The sequence below is a fragment of the Melanerpes formicivorus genome, unplaced genomic scaffold, assembly GCF_026170545.1.
Source record: "Melanerpes formicivorus ecotype bairdi unplaced genomic scaffold, bMelFor1.0.p_v2 SCAF_10, whole genome shotgun sequence".
Classification (NCBI taxonomy): domain Eukaryota; kingdom Metazoa; phylum Chordata; class Aves; order Piciformes; family Picidae; genus Melanerpes; species Melanerpes formicivorus.
The window spans coordinates 7,993,751-8,015,778 of record NW_027142362.1 but is presented as its reverse complement, the minus strand read 5'-3'; the positions used below and the strand labels follow the sequence as shown (position 1 = coordinate 8,015,778).

General features: G+C 45.6%; 1 protein-coding gene across 6 annotated transcripts in view; it reads left to right on the top strand.

Annotated features, from left to right (window-relative positions):
* DPP8 (dipeptidyl peptidase 8) overlaps window positions 1-20,304 on the top strand; it is a 31,851-nt gene extending 11,547 nt beyond the window's left edge. For 4 of the 6 annotated variants that reach the window (XM_068143501.1, XM_068143500.1, XM_068143502.1 and 1 more), the window contains 13 exons: window positions 1,227-1,288; window positions 2,253-2,353; window positions 3,476-3,653; window positions 4,935-5,094; window positions 6,589-6,668; window positions 7,787-7,939; window positions 8,553-8,688; window positions 9,265-9,410; window positions 10,173-10,319; window positions 11,108-11,260; window positions 13,310-13,452; window positions 14,503-14,614; window positions 15,730-20,304. In XM_068143501.1, coding sequence (XP_067999602.1) covers window positions 1,227-1,288; window positions 2,253-2,353; window positions 3,476-3,653; window positions 4,935-5,094; window positions 6,589-6,668; window positions 7,787-7,939; window positions 8,553-8,688; window positions 9,265-9,410; window positions 10,173-10,319; window positions 11,108-11,260; window positions 13,310-13,452; window positions 14,503-14,614; window positions 15,730-15,852 — 1,694 coding nt within the window. In that variant the 3' untranslated portion in view covers window positions 15,853-20,304. Of the gene's footprint in view, window positions 1-1,226; window positions 1,289-2,252; window positions 2,355-3,475; window positions 3,654-4,934; window positions 5,095-6,588; window positions 6,669-7,786; window positions 7,940-8,552; window positions 8,689-9,264; window positions 9,411-10,172; window positions 10,320-11,107; window positions 11,261-13,309; window positions 13,453-14,502; window positions 14,615-15,729 lie in introns of those variants that run through there. The other 2 variants (XM_068143503.1, XM_068143505.1) reach the window with 2 other exon arrangements.
* The last annotated feature ends 1,724 nt before the right edge of the window (window positions 20,305-22,028 follow it).

Sequence of the window (22,028 nt, the reverse complement as noted above, 5' to 3'; positions counted from 1 at the left end):
GCTTCAGCAGTAAAGGGATGAGGGCAGGTGTGATGCATATTAACTTTAATGCCATTTGAAACGGGAGAGTGGGGACTTCAGCAGAGGGCTCATTCACTGTCAGGTGCATGGGACAAATTGAACAGTTTGACCCTTGTCTTTCTGAGGTTTCCCTGCTGTTACAACAGGACATGTTGCTCACAGATAACAGTCATTCACTCTCTTTCCTCACTCCTGAAATATTCTGGGTTTTTTTTCTGAGAAATATATTCTGTTTGGCTGACCTTCCCAAGCTACAGAATTCATTCAGACCTTGCAGATTCCCCAATCCAGTGGAAAAAGTTTTCTGCTTATGATCCTGATTTATGACTTGTTTCAAGGAGGAGGAAAGGCTTAGCATTAGCCTAAGGAGCAAGAGAGGAATTCTTGCTTTTTTTTGGTGTTTTTGTACACCCAGAGTTCTGAGAGTATTTTGCCATAGCTCTGTTCAATGCTAAATTTCACCACTTTAGGAAAATGCCTGTGGCCCAAGGCAAGTTTTTTCATCTCAGTCCATCAGTTTTTGTGTATAAGCTAGATTGATGAAGCAGGAATACCTCACAGCAGTACTGAGAATATTCAGAGTACGTGGGATTGGCTACCTCTGGCTCATGGTGGATCAACTGGCTTTCTAGTGCTTGCAGTCCTGCTTTGCTGTGCAGCAGGCTGCTGGCACTGCAGGCACAGCAGGATGAGCTGCTGCTTTGTGTGAAGAGTTAACTGCAGATTTTCAATGTTCAACACAAATATGTAGCTTTGTTATCTTGACCACACTAGTCATGGCAATAGGTTTTTAAGCATGAATTGCTCTCAGTGATCCTTCTTAGCACTGGATCACTTTTTATACATGACCTCAAGAATAACAGCCAAACAGTAAACCAAAGCTTGCTTTCTTGTCTTCATCACTCCTGAGCATTTGCTTCCAACTAGTACCTGAGGGACTAGTGGGAGAGAAGTGACAGTAGCATGGCTTTTGATCAGATCTTTGCAGGATTGTATACACTGAGTCCACCTCACATTTGCAGTCTCTTTTTTCCCCTGCCTGGTTCTTTGCTGTCTCTCACACATACAAGCAGGCTATTTGATCAAAGTGTATTCTGCTGTTTGCCTTTTCCAGTTCCATATGAACAACACAGTGATCCACAGTTCAGGCCTGCCCTCTTGGAAGCAAGCACTTGGTGCCTGACTGCTAACATCTGTTTTTATAGGTACAGCAAATCCAAAGGTCACTTTCAAGATCTCTGAAGTGACAATCAATGCGGAAGGCAGAGTAAGTTCTATGTTCTGCTTGTTTTCCTGATTCTATTTTTAGTAAAATTCATTTTCCAGTTCAGCACAAGCAGACTTTCTTGGTTGTGATAGCTTAATGGCTTCTCTGGAGGCAGTGCACTTGCTCATTTCTATGCAGATATGTGGTGTCTGTGTGTGCAGCAGCGTTTCTCAAGGCTGTGCTTTCCTTCCCTATCGCTGGTTTATGAACTCAGCAGCAAAGCAGAGTGTTTTAGGTATGGATGGTTAGACCTTCTTATGTGGCAGATTTCTTGATTGGCTGAAGATATTGGGAACATTGGATTGCAAAGACAATATATCACCCTGGAGAGCAGCATGGACATATGGGAAGACTTGAACTTGTAACAGATGCAGAAATTTCCATAGCCCAGTCCAAATCTTTGGACAGTTGAGAGATTAACCTTGCCAAACAGATACACTAGCAGCCATACTCAAGTGGGATCCTCTCTACGCTTGAGCTGCTTCAGCCGTTAACAGTCATCTGCCGGGATAGTGATGTCAGCCAGCAAAGGCAGGGAAAGCTGTCACAACCCTTTGGGTACCACTGTGACTTGTCCCAAGTCCCATCCAGAGTGCAGAATTGCCTATCATGAATTAGAGCTGTGTTGATAACTGGCTGTCATGCAGGATGTTCAGTATCTGCCAATGAAACACCTTACAAAACAGCTTGATACGAATCCCTTTACATGGGAAACTGAGCGTGGAAGTGACTTGTCCAAGACGAATGATAGATTTGTGAGCAGCATCCCAGCCCTGGCTGCACTGTTAGTGTGCACCCCTCCTACTGTGCTACAGGCAGGGTTGAGTCCCCTGTGTTGTAAAAGGCTGAACTATCTAAATTGCATGAGATGCACAGAAAGAAGTCTTCTGTGCCCAGTCATCGTGCATGAAAACTGGTTGTGGGGGTTCATCTCAGTGTCACTGAATTGCTGCTTTGTCAACAGATTGCAGATGTTGTGGATAAAGAGCTAGTTCAGCCCTTCGAGATCCTCTTTGAAGGAGTAGAGTACATTGCTAGAGCTGGGTGGACGCCAGAAGGAAAATAGTGCGTATGTTAATCCTGTCTCTGCTTAGAGGGTTTGGGGTAATGCAGTTAGAAGCAGAATGGTCTCCGACTTCTCCAAGCTTAAGCCTGCTTTTATTTTTTCATTGCTACAAACTTGTTTCTGCAAAGGGGACAATTTTTCCAAAGCCAAATCCAAGTTCTCCTTGTCTCTTTCTCTGGTACCTGGCCCTGCTGCTTTGGTATTGGGCACTCACAGCCTGTGATGTATGTGTCCTGTCAGCTTCCCTGTGAGAGAGAGTGCAGTGCTATTGTCCCCATTTTACAGATGGGGAACTGAAGCCCAGAGAGGCTAAATGACTTGCCATGGTCACACAGGAAGTTTGTGGCTGAGGAGAGAATTGAGCCCAGGTCCCCCAGGCCCTAGGCTAGCTCCCTGGACCATCCTTGCTGACCAGACTTACTGATCAGAAAACCTGCTGTAAGTGCTACTCACATTTGCATGTCATTTTTAACCCTGTAGATGATGTAGTACAGTGTCTCTAACTCACCGAAGGCTTATCCAGAATTCCACTTCTTTAATCTAAAGATGGCTTTCAACTTCTGAATTTTTTTGTTTCCTCCCCACTTCCCCCAGAGGGGGAAGAAATGGCAGGGACACATTTGTTACATTATCTTGCTTTTTGTGGGATTATTATTAGAGCTACATGCAAAGCCATCAGAAGCATGGCAGGGTCTGCTGCCTGCTCACTTAGGTGCCAGTGTTACTCTCTGCCAGATATAGATTTCAAACATTAGCATTTTTACAAGTATCTCCTGAAATGTCAATTGAACATTTTTTTTCTGCTTCATTATTCCCTGTTGATTTTTTTCCCCCCTCTTCTCTTTCCTCCCTGAAGCACAATTCAAATTGGGGAGAATAGAATTAAACTTTTGAACCTGCAGTGCTTATGCAATATTGAAATGAAGTGAAATAGGTTCTTGTGTTATGGAAGAGATTTGTTTATGTGGGTGAAATTTTACATGGCTTTGTGCTTAATATGAAATTGAGCATTCCTGACTCTCTCAAAGTGGCTAGTGCTAATGAGTGTCTGTTGAGATTTTCAGGCCTGTCTAATACTCATGGCTGCTTGTTATTTTCTTTAATATCTGTCTCCTCAACAGCATCTGGTCCATCTTACTGGATCGCTCCCAAACTCGACTTCAGATAGTTTTAATCCCTCCTGCATTATTCATCCCCACAGAAGATGATGCAATGGAAAGACAGAAACTTATCGATGCTGTACCAGATTCTATTACACCTTTCATTATTTATGAAGAAACAACAGACATCTGGATAAATGTAAGAATTGGAATTTCAGCCTTCTCTGACAATTTGTTGTTCAAGACCCTCATTGTAGCACTTGGGCAACGTTAGTGTTACTCTGCTGCCTGGGAGCGTGCTCCAAATGCACAACCTTTGTGAATATTCTGTGGTCCCTGCTGTTAAACCCAGTATGTTCATACTGCTGTTAAAACCAGTATGAGGAAAACAGAGATGTGATATGAAAGCAGAGCTGCTTTGCTTGAGGCTGCACAGTGGTCAAACAGAGCTGGAAGAAGAGCCCAGGGCTCTGACATGCAGGGTAGCCTCTTGCCTGCACTAACCCCCTCCAGCCTCTTGGTGCTGGTTGCTCACCACCAGCAGTGCCAGCAGGTGAAGTGAGCAAAGATGTGTCTAGATGATACTGAGTGAACAAGTCCTGAGAATCTGCTAACAATCACTAAAATTCTCTGTAGCTACATAGGGTCTAGTGAAATAGATTTGTGTCTGATGTTCTCAAGGTGTGCCCTAGGGCCTGTGCTGTGAGACTGGACATTGGTGTGCTAGGCTAGTGCTGTAAAACTGAGTGCTGTTCACAATCCTGCACATAAAGATCGATGTCTCTAAACTGGCATCACCTTGGAGGTGTGCTAGGGTGCAGGAGGGCCTGGGCACATCAATCAGGAAGGTAGATCTTTCAGCAGGGAGCATTTGCACAAAGCCTTCCAGTGAATGGTGACTATGCAATGAGTGCTCTCTCTGATACCATGTTTTCTCCTTGGCAATACTGGTCATGATTTCAGGATGGTGCTGTCAGTTGTCCTTTCCCCATTATTTTTGTTGGCTGGAGTGGTTTTTGGCAGGCAGATCATACTGTGTAGATAAGTGCCGGAGTCCCCCGAAAGATTGTCTCTTGAAGCAAGGATTTGCATCTTCATGAGTGGGAAGATGATGTCAGCTTGTCCTTCTTTAAATAACCCTTCACTTGTGGGCTTCTAGACACCACTGGACAGGGACAGCCACTGAGCTCAGCTTCTCTGGTTGGCTCCTCACACATTGTCTGTATCTCAAGCTAGAAAAATGGGTTCAGGAAAGCTTACTTCTTTGGCCAGAATTTAGAGTTAAAGCAGCAAAAAGTTCAGAGCTGTGCTGCACATGTGGCTACTGTCTGCAGGCACTCCCTGCTTCATGAGCATCACTGGTTCACACCCTGCTAGTGTGAACTGTGTGGTCTGTGTTGAGCAGTAAGAGGAGGTTACTAATGGGACTTCAGTGCTGAAGTCCTGCTGGTAGCAATGATCCACTGCTCTGTCTCCACAGATCCATGATATCTTTCATGTTTTCCCTCAAACTCATGAAGATGAGATAGAGTTCATTTTTGCCTCCGAGTGTAAGACGGGGTTCCGGCACCTGTACAAAGTCACCTCAGTTCTGAAGGAGAGCAAGTATAAACGCTCATGTGGAGGCCTCCCTGCTCCGAGTAAGTGAAATGGTTCTTTTGCTTTAATTGGCAATTTGCTGTCAAGTAGTGAGGAAATAAATGTCCTTCCAGGTGGCAGGAATTACTGTCTTACTGGAAACTCCTCCTGTTACCCAGAAAAGCATGTCACTGTGCTACCATTCCTCTTGAAATCATGCAGTCGTTCTGGGTTCCGCATGCCTTCGTTCTAACCCTGGTTCTTCCTCACAGACTAGAGGGAAAAGTTTCACAAATTGAGATGGGAAACAAGCTGCCTGTGACACAGTGAAATGCACTCAGGTGGCTTTTCCTTGTCAGTATCAGGACTGTTTGTGCTCTGCCTTTGCCAGAGGTTAATCATTATGGCAATAGCATGGCTACCTCTGATGGATCCAGTGTACCTAATCGGTGCACATTGGTTCAGGACTTGATTTTGTGAGTGAAATCAAGATCGTCCTTGTCAGCCTTTGCAAGCAGGTTGGTAGCAGAGAAGCTGACAAAGAGCACAGTTTGAACACGCTGTAAGAATCACAGAATTGTTTTGGTTGGAAAAAACTTCTAAGATCATTGAGTCTAACCATCAGCCTAACACCACCATGGCCGTTAAAGCGTGTCCCCAAGTGCCATGCCCATAGGTTTCTTGAACACCTCCAGGGAGGGTGATTCCACCACCTCCCTGGGCAGCCTGTTCCAATGTCTGACCACTCTTTCAGGAAATAAATTGTTCCTAATACCCAATCTAAACCGCCCCGGCACAATTTGACACCATTTCCTCTCTTTCTATTACCTGATACTAGGGAGAAGAGACCAACTCCCCATAGAAGGTTCATAGAGGACCTCCCTGTCTGTGTGGTCCCAAGTATTAGCCCCTTAAAATGAGTGTGTGTGCTTGGCAGCAGAACCTGGGATATGACAGCTGTTCAGAGAATTCCTCTCAGCTCTTAGAAACAATCAGGGCATTGCTTTATAGGCAGAGGTGTTAGCAGAAGAAAATTACTGGCAGCTGTTGCAAATGGAAATGCAGGAAGAATAATTTCAACCAAAAAAAAAATTCAAAGCCTATGTGCTTCTGAGCTGCAGCATAAGTTTGGTCTTGCTCAGATGCATGATACAGTTGGCTGGAGAGCTCCCAGAGTGGTTTTTCCACAGCATGTTATTTAATTTACAGTTTCATGCTGTGATACTTAATTTAACTCAGTGTCTGTTGAAGGGATGCATAAAAAATACACCTGCTTTGCTGGTGGTCCTGGTTTCCTTCTTGGGTGGTGTTTTGTTTCCCAGAAAAACAGAATCCTCTGAATCCTTTAACATATATTTCACAGCAGGTTATGTAGTACCAGCCCTCAGATTTTTTTCTGGGGAGCTGGCAGAGGTGTGGGTCTTCTGCAAAGGCAGGTTCTTGGGTTTAGTCTTGGGACAACAGTTTAGCCTAATAAAAAAAGAGGAAGTATTATTGGGACTGTGTGTTTTGTAAAGTGTGAAGGTGCCAAATCTCTGTATGCTGGTTATTTGCAGGTGACTTCAAGTGCCCCATCAAAGAGGAGATAGCAATTACTAGTGGAGAATGGGAAGTGCTTGGCAGGCATGGATCCAATGTAAGTTTCTTCTCTTGCTGAGGTCTCTGAGACCTCACAGATCAATTCATGTTGCATTAGTGAGGCTCTTCTGGAGAAGAGTGGACCCTGCCTCTCCTGGTGCTTGAGCATTTAGATCATGTGGGGGTTTTTTGGTGTTCTTTATTTCTTCTCTACCTCTGACATGCTATTCTGGACCCAGAGGCTGTGATTTTGACTGTGTGGGAAAGCACTACAAGCAACATAAGCTGCCTTTTTTTTGCTGCATGTTCCTGTGTGGATCCTTGTCAATAAGTTTTCCCCACTAAGTTCAAGGCTTAAAGGGAAGAGAGCAAAAATACTGTGAGGCAGCAGTGAGGAAATTTCACTTTTTCCATGAGCAGCAAGATGTCATGGTGGTGTCCAACTGCTGTCCTGGAATGAAAAGATACTCCCTGGAGGGGCCTGCATAAGTCTGTTAGCCCTGTCCCCTTTTAGCTAGAATGCACTGTCTTTATATTCCATGTAGCCTGTGAGCTTGCACGAGGAGGGAGGGATTGCTCACCAAACTGCTGCTCTTCTAGCTCTAAGCTGGATGACTTCTTTGCAGTTCAAGGAGAATTCTTCTGGCTGGTTTGGACTTTGTAAAAGTTTTTGAAATCCTTCCTAAATGGTCATTAAAATTGCAGTTAAGAAATGAGGCGTGCAAATTGACCTGCACTTGGATCTGTTCTGCTGTCTGCTCAAAAAGAAGGGACAGCTGAGGAGTATTTGACATGGCAGTTGTTTACAGTCAGCTGCTGCCTTGATTTTCTTCTGGAGTGGTTTATATAATATAGAGAAAGGGTGTGAAGAGTGAGAAGGTAACAGAGAGTGGGGGACAGAGTAAAACAATAGCAAGCAACAGAGGAGAGACTGAAGAGTGAAGGACCTGCATGAGAGAGCTGAGGAACAAGACATGAAGTGCAAATCATGCCTGTCAGAGGTGGGGACAGTAGGAACAGTCCTTTGGCTTGTTCCTTGCAGATTGTCAGACTAAAACTCAGCTTTATGGAAGTGTGACAGTGGGAACTGGAGTGAGACTTGGAAGCAGTAGAACTGCATATTGTTTTGGCAAGAAACAGTACTGAGGGCTGTGTTGTTTGCTTTGGTTTTGACAGATCTATGTCGATGAAGCCAAAAAGCTGGTGTACTTCCAAGGCACAAAAGATTCACCTCTAGAGCATCACCTGTATGTTGTTAGCTACGAGAATCCTGGAGAGGTGAAGCGGCTGACAGAACGAGGTTACTCACACGCCTGCTGTGTCAGCCAGGTACCTGTCTGCCTGTGGGGCCCTGCACAGCAGGACTGGCAGGGTGTGTTGGGGCTTATCACCACTCTTGCCCTTCACCAGTCAGCAGACAAGGCTGTATTTGAATATAACAAAAGCAGATTCTGCACTGTGATGTGTACTCCTGTGTGTTGTACAGTGAGTACATAAACCCACTCTGAAAACCAGGTCTGACCTGCCAGTCAGGTGCTCTTCAGCTCACCTCAAGCAAAAGGAGCCTGGATGAACTCTCAGAGCCTGGCTCTTTTCACCAGAGGACATGTGCCTGTGACAGTGTTGGGTGGGCTTCCAGGCAGCAGGGGCAGTAGCCTGCTTGGCTGGGAGTGCTGTACCCACAAGAGGATGTGTGACAAGGTCCTCATGCCACTCTTGGTTTTGCAGGTGTATTTTTGGTTTTGGAGTGTTAATGTCTGAGTCTTGCTAAGGACTGTAGCTTCTTGGAGTGTGTCTGTTGTTATCAAGATAAGTGCTTAGACTTTCTGGTTTAATTTGGTCCAAAAGCATTTTCTGAGAGATCTAAATACAGAAAGAAATGATCACTTTTGCTTGTGTCTCTGCACTGAGGAGTTCAAGGTAATGTTCTTTTTCTTCTTAGGACTGTGACATGTTCATCAGCAAGTACAGTAATCAGAAGAACCCCCACTGTGTGTCACTTTACCGGCTGACAGGACCTGAAGATGATGCAGCTCACAGGACAAAGGAATTCTGGGCAACCATCTTAGATTCAGCAGGTAACAGTTACAATGAGGAACTGGAAAAGGACAACCAGAATGAAAGATATTCCAGAAGACAGCCAGGTTTAGCATCAGGGAAGGGTTTAAATGCACTCACTTACTCTGTGGAACGTGCCTCCTAAGGTGCAGTGCTTCTGGGGAAAGGTGTACACTTCCAAAGAGCTGTGTGCTGCTGGTGGCTTTGTGAACCAGCTCTTGGGCTTTCATTTTCCATTGTGTTTCTGTTCCCTTTCATCTCTCCATCCCTAAGGCATATTCCATATCCTGTGCTTTCTGTGTATTAATGCAGTGAGTCCTAAGTGGGGTTAGGAAGGGATGTGATACTTATAATGGCTGTGTCAGGAGAGAGGAGTCACTGCTGTTCACAGGAGAGCAGAGATGGGAATGTGATAGGACTGAGAAAGCTCCCTAGCACAGGGACATTTTCAGTCTCTGCCTGTTCTCAGTCACATCCACTGGAAGGTGTGGGAGGGCTCCACTGGGATTTCAGCCCTGTTGAGGCAGGGTTGAAGCAGAGCTGTGTTACTCATCCATTCACTTTTAAACTAGGCTCTCTGTTCCCTCACCTGGCAGGTCCTCTTCCTGATTACATCCCCCCAGAAGTGTTCTCCTTTGAGAGCTCCACGGGGTTCACGCTCTATGGGATGATGTACAAACCTCACAATCTGCAGCCTGGGAAGAAGTACCCCACTGTGCTCTTCATTTATGGAGGGCCTCAGGTGAGTGTAGCATGTTGGTGAGCAGTGGGCTGGCCTGGATTTCTCTTGCTGCTCTGTATGAGCAGTTTCTGCTCCATGCTGAGGATAGCCCACAGTGTTTTGCCTATTTGATGAGCAGGTGCTTGGCCAAAGGTTCTGTAAGTGGTCATCAGCCACTGGAATAATCTCCCCAGGGAAGTGGTGGATTTCCCAGCATTGGACACTTTTAAGATTCAGCTGAACAGGGTGCTGGGCCATCTTGTCTAGATCATGATTTTGCCAAGACTGGTAGGACCAGATGATCCTTGAGCTCCCTTCCAACCTGGTGTTCTATTATTCAGTGATTTCCAGGTCATAGATCAAGGCACCACCACTTGTCTGAGAACAGGTGTGTCCAAGGCCTGTGGTCCAAGGCAGCTAGAGCAAGTGTTGAAGGGACAAATTTGCTCCTGGGAAAGAACAGAGTGGAGACAGAGCTGCAGCCTTGGGGTTGAGTTGTGCAGTCACTTACTGCCCCTCTTGCTCTTTGCCTGTTGGTGCTGCAGTGGACCTCAGTTCAGCTCTTCATACCTGTGACCCAGAATGGCTTATTACTGGAGGGGGAGAGTTCATTTCATAGCAGACCACAAGCAGAGAGGGATTCCTGTGGCAGCGAGGAGACATCTTAGCAACTTTACATTCTAAACATGTCTAAAACCTTTAAAGGAAGATAAATGTAAATAACATCTGAGGTGACCTCTGGACCATATTCCATCTGTGGTTGTGTCCTTGCTCTTCTCCCAGGTGCAGCTGGTGAACAACCGCTTCAAAGGAATCAAGTATTTCCGTTTGAACACTTTGGCCTCTTTAGGCTACGTGGTCGTTGTCATTGACAACAGAGGGTCCTGCCACCGAGGGCTGAAGTTTGAAGGAGCCTTTAAATACAAAATGGTAAGTGGAGCTCTGAGTCTGGGCTCTTCTTTTTCAGCCAAAGATGGGTTTGAGTCCCGGTGTTATCTAAGCTGAAGCACTCATGTGACACAGATGCTCAGTGTTGTCTGTGTGATGCTGTCTAGGTTTGAGGAGAGGAACTGCTTATAGTTGAGCATTGTGGATCTGAGGGAGGAAAGATGCTCAACGTGGAAAAGATAATGCCAGGGTTTGAGGTTGTGAACTATCTCCAGCTTGGCCCACATAACACAAGGTGCTTCATAAGGGAGTCTCTGACTGCCAGTGGACATTTTTTGCTGCTCACACAGAGCAGGATAGTTTCATTCTGGGTTCAGGTTAATGTTCAGGACAGCTCCTGTGTCAGGCTGCAGAAGGTGAATGTGTTTGACCACGTATACATGCAGGCTCTGCTGGCTTTGCAGTGTAGCTCTCTGTATGCTGGGATGGCTATTTGCCCACTGAGCTGGAATGCAGCCCTGCTTTTGTAACGGGAAAACACTGGAAAGTCTTACAGGTCCCCAAGCAAGGAGAAACAATGAAAAGGGTAGCTAAGAGATGGGCTAACATATATTTGAGTCAATGATCTTAAATATCCCTTCCAACCTAAAGAATTCCAAGATTCTATGGCCTTTCAGGGAAAAGGGACCATCATTCTGTAACATGCCTGGTACAGTGGAGTGCAGTTGTATGGCTGAGCGCTGCACACACTGAGGCAACACCCTTTGGAAGTTCTGAGAATGTGACTTTTGTCTGGAACTAATAAAATAACTTTTTATCTCCTTTCCCAGGGACAAATAGAAATTGATGACCAGGTGGAAGGGCTGCAGTATTTAGCATCACAGTATGACTTCATTGATTTGGATCGTGTTGGCATTCATGGCTGGTCCTATGGAGGCTACCTGTCTCTTATGGCTTTAATGCAGAGGTCAGATATCTTCAGGGTATGTTCAGACATTGAGTACTTACTCTGCTGGCACAGACACATTTTATTTTTTCCCCTTAATCCTGTAACCTCCCATGGGTATCCACAGCACAAAAACTTTTGTACTTGCTCTAGACAAGTGAGGACACAGCACTCTGGCTGTTTTATTCAAGGCTCTTCTAGTTGGGTGATTTCAGAGAGGTTGCTTTTCTAGCAAACATTTCTTCCATGGTACTTCTAATTAGACTTCCAGGCTTTGATTATTATTTGATACTTTGCAGACAACAGATCTGAAAATCTGTTCACTCTTAAGGCTAGTGCCTGCTGACAAGCCACAGTATCTTTAAAAAACAGCAATCAGAGGGTGTTGCAAGAGCACTTTAAAGTTATTTGTGACCTGAGGTTGTCTCAGCTCTCTCCACTTGTGTTTCTGTGTGAAGCACAGGGATGAGATGCTTTCTCTGTCAGCCTGTTGTCACTGTTGGGCTCTGAGAGGTGTGTGGGAGTGATACTTTATATTGAGTCTGTACTGATACAGCTATGGGATGCAGCTTTTCAGAGGCAGTGATACCAGCACAGCCCCAGTAATTAATACTGACAGAGATGCCTCCAGTCAGATGCAGGTGCCTTGGTGCAGTTGAGTGCTGTGCTTTGCTTCCTCTCCACACAAATTTGCAGCTTTTCTCCTCAAGGAGACTGTGGTGATCTTATTGGAGTGTAACCACCCCAAACTGTGTGGTGAGACTGCAACATCACTGTATAAAATTTCCTAGCCCCAAAGGAGCCTGGCAGAGTCTTGGTGTGACATTGCCCATGAGGCTTCCTGCATTAATACAAGTAGAGTGCTTTTGGACAGAAGACATTTGCCATCCCAGAAGCCTGGGCATGTAAGAGGTGTGTGGAGCTGTTCAGGCAGGCCAGTTTTACTGGAATATCTGCAAGTATGTTCTCAAGAACTGGGCTGAGAAGAAATAACTCTTCACCCTATTCAGCTGAGAACAGAAGGGCATTCCCTCTCTGGAACTGTCTTAAGAGAGCTAAGCTGTTGGACTGTTGAGCTTGCAATAACTTCACTGTGCTGCTATAGCTACAGCAATATGCTAAATGTACCTTATATAGCCTCAGCTGTTGCTGGCTTTGTGTCAGCCCAGCACTTTGTGCTGTGAGCCAGCTAAGGGAAATGATCCTGCTGAAAAATGATACCACCTTGTCTTCCTCCACCCTTCTTTCCTGCCCCAAGAGAATAGTTTCTTTGTTTACTGGTCTATTCCCAGATCAAATTGCCAATGCTGCTTCATAGCATTGTGTTGTGAAGCAGCCAGGAGGGCAGCCTGGGGATGGGGAGAGGAACTGACAAGAGGTTTTGTGATTATATGACTTTAGATTACTACAGTAAAGGGCCAGGCCACTGTTGGGGAAGTCTCCAAGGCAGAGATCTGGCAAAGCTGGATATTGCTTTTGGGATATGTTCTGGTTTTTGTGGCTGCTCTTGCTTTGTCTAAGTCCAGCCTGAAATTCCTAGGAGGTCTAGTACTGTCTCAAGTCTTTAAGGATGATTTCTTACTTTCAAAAATACCTGAGTTGCAAGAGGGTTTCTGGTGCTGGTTGGTTGGTTGGTTGTTTACTCATTGGTCTTTTTTTGTGCAAGCTGACAGTAGCTATGCAAGGTAGTTTGCTGACTCCCAGGGAGCTGTTTACTCCAGTTTCTGTTAGGAGTTCAAATGAACAAAAGGTTTGCAAGCTGAATGCAGAGCACTCTGCATTTTGGACAAAACCCACCTCTTGGCCAGCCTTGCAGGTGACATGTTTAGTGCTGCTTCTGATATGTCTGTAGAGTCTACCCTGTTTTGGAGGTGAGCTGTGCTGATATCCATGAACTGCGGGAGGGAGAGTGAGGATTGCTTTGCTTTGCTTTTCCACTGCAGGGTGGGGATTGTACACTTACCAGCATGTTCAGGGGAACTAGAGTCATACTGGGGTAATGCTGTGGGAGGGAGGGACATTCCCAGATGAGGGGGGATGTGTTTTCATTCTCCTGCTGATGCTGAGAGTCCTGTTGAACTTGCAGGTGGCCATCGCTGGAGCCCCCGTCACGCTGTGGATTTTCTACGACACTGGGTACACAGAGCGCTACATGGGCCACCCAGATCACAATGAGCAGGGCTATTACCTAGGTTCAGTGGCCATGCAAGCTGAGAAGTTTCCTTCTGAGTAAGTTTGGTGATGGCTCTTGCTTTCTACTTTTCCTACCAGGAAAATTCAAGCCCCATGGATGCATTTTTATCTCCATATTCTTAGCAATTGAATCCTGGCCTCACAAATGCTAGTATTAAATAATAATGCTTTTAAAAATAAAGACCAAAACCCAACAGTAATAAACTTCCTGGCCTTGAATGATCATTTGCATAATTGCAGACCATCCTGCAAGTTAGTAGATGTAGTAAACATAAAGTAGAATCATAGAATCAACCAGGTTGAAAAGACGTCATAGATCATCAGGTCCAACCTGTCACCCAACACCTAATGACTACTAAGCCATGGCTTCAAGTGCCACATCCAGTCCCCTCTTGAACACCTCCAGGGACGGTGACTCCACCACCTCCCTGGGCAGCACATTCCAATGGCCAATAACTCTTTCTGTGAAGAACTTTTCTCCTCACCTCAAGCCTGAACTTCCCTTGGTGCAGCTTGAGACTGTATCCTCTAGTTTATCTTAACTGTAATTAAAGACTCTCCTAACTGTAATTAAAGATAACTTTTATGTCTAAAGAAATGACAAATATATCTTCAGTGATATGATTAGCACTTTAGACCCATGTTAGGCTAGACAGTACTTAGTTCATCAGGTTGTGTTCTGTGTGCTCTATCTGAGGCTGTACTAGCATTGGTGCAGAGCTGGCCAAGACCGTGGGTTGTCTTGAGCTGAAAATCAGCAGTGATTCTGAGCAAGAGTTAAGCTGTTGTGTCATCCAAGCTGAGAAATAGTTCTGAGAATAAAAATAGATAGATAGATAGATGGATGGATGGATGGATGGATGAAAGGTCTGACCATGATGTGCATATGCAGGAAGAACTCCTAGAGGCGGAAATAACAGGTCTGGGAGACGCCTCCATGCAGAGCAATTAACCATAGTGAAACTGCTGGTTTCAATGCAAATATTTTCTTCTGCTGAAAGCTTTTGAAGGAAAGTATAAAAAGTATGACATGGATGGGAGGTGCTGGGATGCTGTCTAGAACTGTTTGCCTCTTGCTTTTCACAGACCAAACCGTTTGCTGCTGCTGCATGGATTCTTGGATGAGAATGTTCACTTTGCACACACTAGCATCTTGCTCAGCTTTTTAGTGAGAGCTGGGAAACCATACGACTTGCAGGTGAGGCCTGACCCAGGCCATAAAGGATATGTGTCTGTCTGAGGGGTCCAAACTCAGAGCTTCCAACATGGCTGTGCTAGGCTTGGGATTCTAGGATAAAGCTGTAGTATTTGAGCCTGGTCCACTGGACCAGAGCCTTGAACAGCCCGGTGTAGTGGAAGCTGTCCATGGTGGTGGGGTCAGAACTAGATGATCTTTAAGGTCCCTTCTGACCTAAACCATTTCATGATTCCAACTTTTTTATTTTTTTTTTTAAAGGAAGATTGTATAGAATCCCAGACTGCTTTGGATTGAAAGGGACCTTTAAAGGTCATCTAGTCAAAACCCCCTGCAGTCAGCAGGTACATCTGCAACTAGAGCAGGTTGTTCAGAACCCAAACAACCTGACCTGGAATGGTTCCAGGGATGTGGCATCCACCACCTCTCTGGGCAACCTGGGCCAGAGTTTCACATCCTCAGTGTAAAGCACTTTTTCCTTCTATTTAGTCTTTCCCCCCTGTTTTAGTTTAAATCCATCACCCCTTGTGCTGTCACAATAGGCCTTGCTAAACAGTCTGTCCCCAGCTTTCTGATCAGTCCCTTTAAGTACTGGAAGGCCTCAATAAGGTCTGCTGGAGCCTTCTCTCCTGCTGGCTGAACCAGCCCAACACTTTCAGCCTCTCTTCACAGCAGAGGGGCTGCAGCCCTCAAGTGACAAAAAAACCTGTTAGCCAGGTGAGCCATTAAGAGCAGTTCAGGCTGCTCCCAAGGAGATGTGCAGTGTGGAGGCAGTACAGCAGTGTCTGTGCAGTGTGGGCAGGGTTAAGCATTTCATTAAACCTTGCTGGTACTGTGCAGATGTAATCCAGGTATCCCACCACATGCTGCTGAGCTGGGAGCACACGGATATACGTGATGGCTCCTAAAGAGGACCTTCCTCTGTTCAGCTCTGGCACAGCACTAGCAGGAGGAGAGGATGCAGTGGATTGTCTGGGTTCAGGCTGTGTTGGATGGTGGGGTGTGAGCTCAAGTGTAAGGGGATGAGATGGACACTTCGAATAAGGCTCTGGGGACCGATTTAAGTGTTGATGCCCACAACTCTTGTGGCATACTCACGATGTTGTTTTGTCTTTTAGATCTACCCTCAGGAGCGACACAGTATAAGGGTACCTGAGTCAGGAGAGCACTATGAACTCCATCTGCTCTATTACCTGCAAGAGAATCTGGGCTCTCGTATTGCTGCCCTGAAGGCAATGTAACTGACCTCTGCAGAACTCTGCTCCACTGGCTGCTCTACCCAGCGAGGAGATGTATGAATTTTGGTGCCTGCCACACGTACACACACACACTCACACACACAGAGACACTTTTTAAAAGTAAATTTGGTGCCATACAGGAAATTCAAGCACGGTGACCTAATAACTCTAAAGCTTAAGATGTAAATAAAATCAAATGTCTGTGGTATCATGCAGTACCATGGGTGCTCTCTTGGGGGAGGAGCTGAAACTGAAAATAATCTACTTCTACAGCACCAGGTCTTCACTTTTTAAAAGCATCATGGCATAACTGATGTCTTTTTTACAGTGTGTTCCTTGATCTTTTACTACATAATACTGGATGATTTACTCACTACACAGCAAGAGTTTACCTGAAGGGTTACACCATTTTAAATGCTATCATATAGCTTTTATGCTTCACGAAGAGGGATGTGTCTCACTCCTTAGAAGCTGGTCACAAGTTAGACACATCACCTATCTAGCTGTTAATTGTTTTTTTTAAGAAGAAAGACTTTTCAGCTGCTTCTTAATGAATTGAAATTTTTAATTCAGTCTGGTTGATGCCAGGTTCTTTTCAGTGAATTCTTTTCTCTCCAGGATAAATCATGCCCTTTTTTTTCTTTCAGCAGCTTGAGATCCTATCCTGATTGTACTTGATTTCAGTGAAATGATATTTTACTGTGATACAGGCATAACAATCTTACTCTGAGATGCAAACTAACTTAAGTCAAAGAGCTGAATCTCTGTAAATTTTAAAACAAGCTTACAAGTGCAGCCCATTTCTTGCTGACATTTTCCCCTGCTGTTCACTCTGGAGCTGTTTTTGCAGGACTGTCTTCTTACCATCACAGCAGCATGATATAGGTGTATGCATCCTGTTACAACTTTAAAATGCAGTACTCAATAATTCAAAGGTCTGCAGAGGATTTGGTGAAGAGAGACCTTACAAACACTACATGGGAGGCAATACGAACTGTTTCATTGAATTTCCTGCTTCATTTGAGGGACAATTTCCCAGGCTCATACTCTGTTCAGTCCTCCATCCCTGGGTCCTTTCTAGCACTGCTGTGTAGCATGATTATGATGGCTGTATTTGAGACACACACACCCCCCCCTCCTGTATAGCTTAAGGTAACCCTGCTAAGCCTCAAGGATATACAATCCCAGTTGTGTTTTTGCTAGTGAGGTTTTAACTAAGTAGCAGGCTTGGCTAAAAAGCCTAAGTGTGTGAAGTCAGTTTTAACTTGCAACAGGTTGTTTAGGATAGAAATCCATAGCAAAATGATTCCCTTTAATCCAGGAAATTCTCCCCTTGGGGCTTGCCTCTGAGACTTCTATAAGTTTTAATGGTTTTCTTAGAAACCTAAGAACTTCCTTTTCTTTCTGTTTTGGTGCTAGAGAGACGCAGAAGCAGAGCATGATTTTCTTTTCATCTTCTGAAAAATCTGGAATCACTCTCAGTGTTTACGCTCTTAGTGCTCCACATGTTGTAACCTTGTATTTTCCTTGCTTTTGTACTGTTCAGCTTGATCCCAAAACTCTGGGATTTAACAGAGTCTGGCTGTTTTGTATCAAACCGCATCGTTTTTCGGCTCAGGCTGCTGGGCGCAGGCACCAAAGCTTTGGAGCTGGTGCAGTTACACGGTTGTAAAATCAGCGGGTGAGAACGGGATCTGCTTTTTGGGTTGCACAAGACAGCCAGAGCAAACAGACTGCAAAAATGCACATTTCCCTCCAGGTGGGGATGTTTGTTTGGGCTGCTTTTTTTTTTTTCCCAGTTTGTAGTGAGTGTAGGTGGATGAATTAAAATAGCCATTAGCAGGTTAGCAACAGGCTTACAGTTTTACTTTGGGAAGGGCCTGGCAGGGGAGGAGCTCAGCTCCAGTGAAGTCTTCTCTTGGTGGTGATTTGTGACTTGAAGTAATGGAGTATCCCTGGGGATGTACCTTAGGGATCTATCCCTGTGGCCAGAACTGAGGGATGGATACCTGTGTTGAGGCATTTAAAGTAGAACCACAGAGCAGTGTGCAGGGATGGGTCTGAGCAGTCCCTGCAGAATTCCGTCGTTCCCTCTGTGTTTATGCTGTATTATATATACATATATCTATATCTGTTCATATATACATATATGTATAGAATCACACCTGGAGAACATCACCTTTTCCAAAGTTGTTTATATTTTGTTCAGTATTAAATTAACTTGCTTTCTGGGGTGTTTTGGTTCTTTTTCTAGAGGTGATTACCCTTGGATGTAAATGTGTATGATTTTTAAGAGGAAATCGATCCTTTTCTTTAAGGGAAAAAAAAAACCAAGCAACAACAAAAATGGCCTTCATCAAACAGTGCTTTCTGAGGAACTGAGGAGCTAAATGTTATGCAAGTAAACCAGGCAAGGTTTTCCTTTAGCACAGGCTGTGGTTAAAAGTGCTGACATACAACTTTTAAATACTGCATCCTTCCGTTGTTTTAAATATACATTGAAAAGCTATCGAGGTCCAGCGTACTGTAAGTACTCTGTTTTGCCACATACAGTGTGTATGTCCTTCTTTCCTACCTTTTTGTTCTTCTTTTTACAGTAGTTAAGCACTTTAAGACCCCATTCTCTCTTATCATGCAGAAATGCTGGGAGGATTTATCATCAGAGATTTGTAGCTCTTGCAAAAGACTCCTGCGAGTAGGTGAAGGTGTGAGAGATGCCTTACATGAGGTCTGACCCAGCTCTATGCAGCCGACGACTAAATTCCCAGTGACAAGAGAAGCAGCACAAAGCCTGTTGCAGTTCAGACTGCTGAGGTAGGAAGGTGTCAGTGCTGAGGACCGTTGCATCAGTATTTTCAGGCTAGCAATAGTCGCCACACCTCGTGTGGTGAAGCATTGGTCCAGCAGTGGGACAGAGCTGGCATGGAGAGTGGTGGCTTTGCCCTGCTCTGTGCAGCTGGAGTTGCCTGCTCCAGGATGAGGGTTGTGCCTTGTAGTCCGGGAGATGGTACTGTCACTCAAGAAGAGGTTTCCAGCCCATCTGATATTTGGGATTATACCTTGACGCTTCCTGCATGTTAAAAGTGTCTAGGCTAATGTGAGTTTTAAGCAGAACTAGTAACATCCTGGGGGAGCAGGTGCAAGGGAGGGTGTGGAGCAAAAACACATGAGGAGGAACCATCCCTGTGGCTCCCAAAACAGCTGTCAGTATGCCCCTTTGGAGGATCTTCTGCCTTCAGAGGTCTGCTTTGTGTCCAGCAGGATGCCTGCTCTTGAGCAGGAGGGAGCCTTCATTTCTTGCTGGATATTAGTTGCACAGGTGTTTTGGAGATGAATGTTTTAATGTCTTTTTAAAAATACATATGGAATGTGAGGATCTGAGCAATGAGTTGTTGAGTGTTGATGCCAGCAGTTTGCAGTGGCTGGGATTGATTGTGCTTGTTTCTGGTGGAAGCATGTTCTTTTGCCCTGTTTCAGCATAGCTTCCAGTAATTCTTTCTGGGTGCAAGACTCAAAGCTGTCAGGTTTCACCCTCCACATGGAACTTGCACTCCCTACCCTGCTTTTGGTTTTAGTTATTTCTTTATTCAGAACAAGGTGGAATTAGTATCTACCCAGAACTACTTGGTGAAATAATGAGTTCAGAGCAGCAAGTAAAGCTTTGAGAATCAACTAACTGCATTATATTAGAACAGAAAATGCTTTCCTTGCTATTGGCATTTGGGAACAGACTGTGGAAACACTTTCTAAGCAGGATGGTGTAGTAATGCTGTAACCCTGGAGCATCATTGTGTCTGAACCTGGGTGGTGAATCATGGAGAATTCATAAACTCCCTGCCTAGTGGGGTCTCAGCCCATGTTCCCTACCAGGAATCATAGATTCATAGAATGGTTTGGGTTGGAAGAGACCTTAGAGATCAGCTACTTCCAACCCCTCTTCCAGTGGCAGGGATACCTTCCACCTGACCCCATTGCTGAAGGCCTTGAGCACCTCTAGGGAGAGGATACCAGGAAAGGTGGGTTGTGTTTCTGGTGTGTGTGTCTGTGTAAGACAGTCTGCTTGGCTGCTGGCGTGATGCTCAGCTTCTCTCAAGGCAATAACAGAGCTAACTGAATCAGCCAGATGAGGACACTGCCTTGATTTGCCTGTTCAGTGAAGACTCTGTGCGCGCCGCTCGGTTCTGCGGGCAGCTCCTTCGGAAGGGTGAGAGAGATCTTTGTGCAGTTTTTACTTGGGTGTTCTGCACAGTGGAAGTTCAGGTGTTTAATTTTAGAACATGAAGTGCCTGCTGTTTGCGTTAACAAAATTGCATGTCTCACTCCAGTGGGTTTATTGGTCTCCCTCCCCCCACCACCTTTCTAGCTACATGGCTTTTAATCATGTAAAGTGGAGACATTAGTTTTGCTGCGTTTTATTACAAAACCTTTGTTGCAATAAAGATGCTGCTAAATAAATTGAATTAAATGGTTCCCTCCCCCTCCTATTTTCAGCTGTCTCTCTTCTTGATTTAGTAGAGTTTGTGTGTAATTAAATCCCTTGTGCAGTGGAAAGCAGCAGCGATGGAAAATGTGCCTGTTTCTGTAGATGGTGGGTGTTTGCAGAACCACAGAATGTTAGGGGCTGGAAGGAACCTCAAAGGGTCATCTAATCCAACCCCCCTTGCCAGAGCAGGATCACCTAGAGTAGGTCACATGGGGATGCATCCCCGTGGAATTTGAATGTCTCCAGAGAAGGAGAGTCCACCACCTCTCTGGGCAAGCCTGTTCCACTGCTCTGTCACCCTCACAGTGAAAAGTTTTTCCTTGTGTTCATTTGGAACCTTCTCTGCTCCAGCTTGCATCCAGCTTGCAGTGCTATAGGCTGGGGTCAGAGTGGCTGGAGAGCAGCCAGGCAGACAGGGACCTGGGGGTGCTGCTTGATGGTAGGATGAACATGAGCCTGCAGTGTGCCCAGGTGGCCAGGAGGGCCAATGGCATCCTGGCCTGCATTAAAAACAGTGTGGCCAGCAGGGGCAGGGAGGTCATTCTGCCCCTGTACACTGCACTGGTTAGGCCACACCTCGAGTACTGTGTCCAGTTCTGGGCCCCTCAGTTTAGGAAGGAGGTTGACTTGCTGGAACGAGTCCAGAGAAGGGCAACGAAGTTAGTGAGGGGCTTGGAACACAGCCCTGTGAGGAGAGACTGAGGGAGCTGGGGCTCCTTAGCCTGGAGAGGAGGAGACTCAGGGGTGACCTTATTGCTCTCTACAACTACCTGAAGGGGGGTTGTAAACAGGCAGAGGTTGGTCTCTTCTCCCAGACAACCAGCACCAGAACAAGAGGACACAGTCTCAGGCTGCGCCAGGGGAAGTTCAGGCTGGAGGTCAGGAGGAAGTTTTACACAGAGAGAGTGATTGCCCATTGGAATGGACTGCCCGGGGAGGTGGTGGAGTCGCCGTCACTGGAGGTGTTCAGGAGGAGACTTGACAGGGTGCTTGGTTGCATGGGTTAGTTGATTAGGTGGTGTTGGGTGATAGGTTGGACGCGATGATCTTGAAGGTCTCTTCCAACCTGGTTTATTCTATTCTATTCATTGCCCCTTGCCCTATCATTGGACATCACTGAGAAAAGCCTGTCTCTGTCCTCCTGACACTTGTCCATCACATATTTATAAACATGAATGAGGTCACCCCTCAGTCTACTCCAAGCTAAAGAGCTCTAGCTCCATCAGCCTTTCCTCATCAAGGAGATGTTCCACTGCCTTCAGCATCATTGTGGCTCTGCACCAGACTCTCAAGCAGTTTCCTGAGGCCCTTCTTGAACTGAGGGGTCCAGAACTGGACACAACATTCCAGAGGTGATCTCACCAGGGCAGAGTAGAGGGAAGGAGAACCTCTCTCAACCTACTAACCACACCCCTTTAAGAAAAGCATTTGTCATTTTCCCTGTCCCTTGTAACTGGGTAAATGGATACAAACAGGCAGATCAGGCGTTTGTTCGGTGTAACTCTATGTTCCCTCTCCTGAATGTTTTCCACCTGTGAATGCTGTCAGCAGCCCTTGGCAGCCACCAGCTGGAGCTGTTGCACCAACTATGGCACAGCCACAGCTTCAGGCTAAGGTGAGCCAAGCTCACAGGGCAGGAGGTGGCCCTGGCCCCAGGTCAGAAGCACACAGAGACCTGAGAACAGGCTCTGCCTAG